Source organism: Aplysia californica, unplaced genomic scaffold (genome assembly GCF_000002075.1).
Source record: "Aplysia californica isolate F4 #8 unplaced genomic scaffold, AplCal3.0 scaffold00038, whole genome shotgun sequence".
Classification (NCBI taxonomy): domain Eukaryota; kingdom Metazoa; phylum Mollusca; class Gastropoda; order Aplysiida; family Aplysiidae; genus Aplysia; species Aplysia californica.
This window is the reverse complement of record NW_004797308.1, coordinates 1,086,458-1,089,366: the sequence shown is the minus strand read 5'-3', so window position 1 is coordinate 1,089,366 and position 2,909 is coordinate 1,086,458. Positions and strand designations below refer to the sequence as shown.

General features: G+C 38.5%; 1 protein-coding gene across 1 annotated transcript; it reads left to right on the top strand.

Annotated features, from left to right (window-relative positions):
* Nucleotides 1-946: 946 nt before the first annotated feature.
* LOC106014232 (keratin, type 1 cytoskeletal 11) lies at nucleotides 947-2,185 on the top strand (the record flags this gene model as incomplete). The annotated part of the gene is given in 2 exon segments (XM_035973964.1): nucleotides 947-1,336; nucleotides 1,902-2,185. A coding segment is annotated over 1 exon segment (245 nt), but the record flags the coding sequence as incomplete, so codon positions are not given.
* Nucleotides 2,186-2,909: the final 724 nt, after the last annotated feature.

Sequence of the window (2,909 nt, the reverse complement as noted above, 5' to 3'; positions counted from 1 at the left end):
TGTCTGTCTGTCTGTCTGTCTGTCTGTCTGTCTGTCTGTCTGTCTGTCTGTCTGTGTTTATGCTGGTTTGTGTTAACGCTGTGTTAACGGTACATATTCTCAAATCCCTTTTTACAAAACGTGCGCGCGCACACACTTACTAATCGCTCAGGCACATACGTACAGACACTCACAAACAAACACACTTTTACAGTCACAGGAGACTGGGAGGAAAATATTTGTATATTCATGATATTTATATTAATTATACATGCATGGTCGGATGGTCGGTCAAGTTTACTTCATTTTCATTTTCTTCCCGTTTTTGTTTTGGCAGGAAAAGGCTTGCTAGCCTACTGCTGACTGCAGGAGAGTTACAGTGTCCTGAGATCATCCAGCCGAATCAATTCTTTGAGAAATGCCTATCAAAGCGCGAGTGCACAGCGAGCAGTTTCTTGAAACCCCCGCTTCTCCCTCGCTCTCTCACCTGAGCAGGTAGGCCTATAACGTCTGCTATCTGCGCTGTGTTCTATCACTGCGCATGCGACGTCACCTGACATCCGGCCCCTTTTCCACGGTAGACAAAAGTTTCGGGTCACCGCGCGACCAAAACACGGGGCCAGACGATCACAGAGAGGGTCGTATTCGTTCACGCAGTGTGGTGCCCAACTTTCAAACTTTCGGAGAGAGGATTATTTACGTGGCCTGCGTTTTCTACAGTATTTGATTTTTAGTGTGTGAAGTGATCTCCTGTGTAAAGTTGTTGTTATGTGAAGTGTTGATAACATTTGTTTTGTCACCGTGTTCGGACTTTGTCGTGATTTGCACGACAGAACTGATATCACCGGGTTACCTAACTTAGGACCGAATGGGCCTTTCTTTGGGGACTGATAAAGCAGTGTGTGCGCTGGGGACAAAAATACAGGAAGTGGAGGGACAGATTTAGCCCTGTGCAAAGGTGTGCATGTTAAAATATATGTGCTGTAGGCCTACTGTTGACAAAGTGATTATTTTAATTTTAATTTCCCGTCATTGTTATTGTCTCAAGTTCGGTTTCGATCTGGATCCAAATAGTTCTTGATCTATTGGGATTTCAAGTTGTTATTGTTGTACTTTCGATTTACCATCACTGAAAGTAAACAGTTTACCTTGTTGTATCATCCATCGTCAGTTCAATTCAAGAATATACTAATCTAGAGATCTATAATCTAGATCTATATCTAGATCTATATCTAGATCTAGATTCTAATTCAATTATCAATTGTCAGTTGTACCTTCGATCTATCCAGAGAAAGTTAATAAATGAAATAGCTGTTGTGTTTGCAGAATGCGGCATCCGAAATAGCCCCAAAACAAGGTAGGTAGGCCAAGAGCTAAGTTAATTTTAGACATAAGAAGCTGGAACTTTAGTTTGTTGAGTAAAACGTGTGTTGCTGTGGTATTTCAATATAGATCTAGATATATCTAGATCTAGAATCTAGATCTAGTCTAATCTATCTAGAGTCGTTTTATAGTCTGTTTATCAGGCCTGATTTAGATTCCAGTTGTGTGATTCCAATCACAATGTGTTCTTTCAAGAACTAGAAATCTAGAACATAGATCTACATTCATTCAGATCTAGCAATTAACGATACAAATCTAGTAGGCTACCTGTGCAATTCAATGATAGATCTAGATCTAGATCTGCTTCTTAGATGTAGACTCTAGTGCAGTTAGATCTGTGAGGTTTCCAATGTATTCATTCCTGAGAATTCATCCCACAGTAAATTTTAAAGTATAAAAATGCCTGTGTAAATCGCTTGTAAATATATAATGTAGGCCTACCTTATATCCTAATTATTACTTTTTATGCTGTTCAAGAGTGATCTCACTTATTAACAAGAAGTCTCCACTATTTTGCATTTCCATGCCCTTATTTGTAGTGAAGTGACGCTGACTGGACTTTAAAAAATTCTTACAACATGGAATCGAAGAAAAAGCTCTCAGACTTAGACCCTATGCTCGGCTCTCTGTCCACGGAGGATGAGCAGAGAGTTCTGTCTATCCTGGAGGATAGGGATAAGATCATAATGTTGCAACAAATGCAGATTGAAAGAATGGAGTCGGAACTCAAACATGTCAAAGCAGAACGGGATTTACTGCAGATTCGACTAGCCGCTGCTCAAATGGATACCTCTACCGATAATAGCTACAGCACTGATGACACGTAAGTCTTTGCTTGTGTTGTCTATAAATCTTATCATCCTCTATTCTTGAAAGAATTCCCAGTGCACTAAACCGAATATGGATATATAGAACCTTCACAGTTTTTTATTTTCAAAATCCTTTAAGAATGTCTTTTTTTTTAAGAATAAGTTTTGAACAGTCTTTTTTACATTCTTAACAGTTACCATCAGGACTTTACTTGTCCCACTCTGCTGTTTTCGGTTTCTGTTATTTCTGATTTTTTTTTCTATCAAGGTGATGAATTTTCAGTCATTATTATCTATAGTAGGGATTAATGAGCGGCTTTGAAAATGAGAAAAAATAATCCAGCCAAAATAAAAAAGAAGAATATAATCTCTTCTCTTCTTTGAGTTGAGGCATACAAATAGTCAGATGAATTTTTCAACATTTGTTATAATGCCAGATCAGAGCTTCCTCTGTGACATGTTGAAACTCTGTAAGCTGGGTATTATATTTTTATACCATTCTAAAATTGTTTTTGTGTGTCCATATAAATGGTGTTCATCATTTCTCATCTTATAATATCTTTGTGGTATCTTGTATATTTTGGAACTCCCCACTGTCACTGTCATAATGATGACTATGAAAAACTTGTTTTTTTTCAGACAGCATACTGTCTGTCTGTCTGTCTGTCTGTCTGTCTGTCTGTCTGTCTGTCTGTCTGTCTGTCTGTCTGTCTGTCTGTCTGTCTGTCTGTCTGTCTG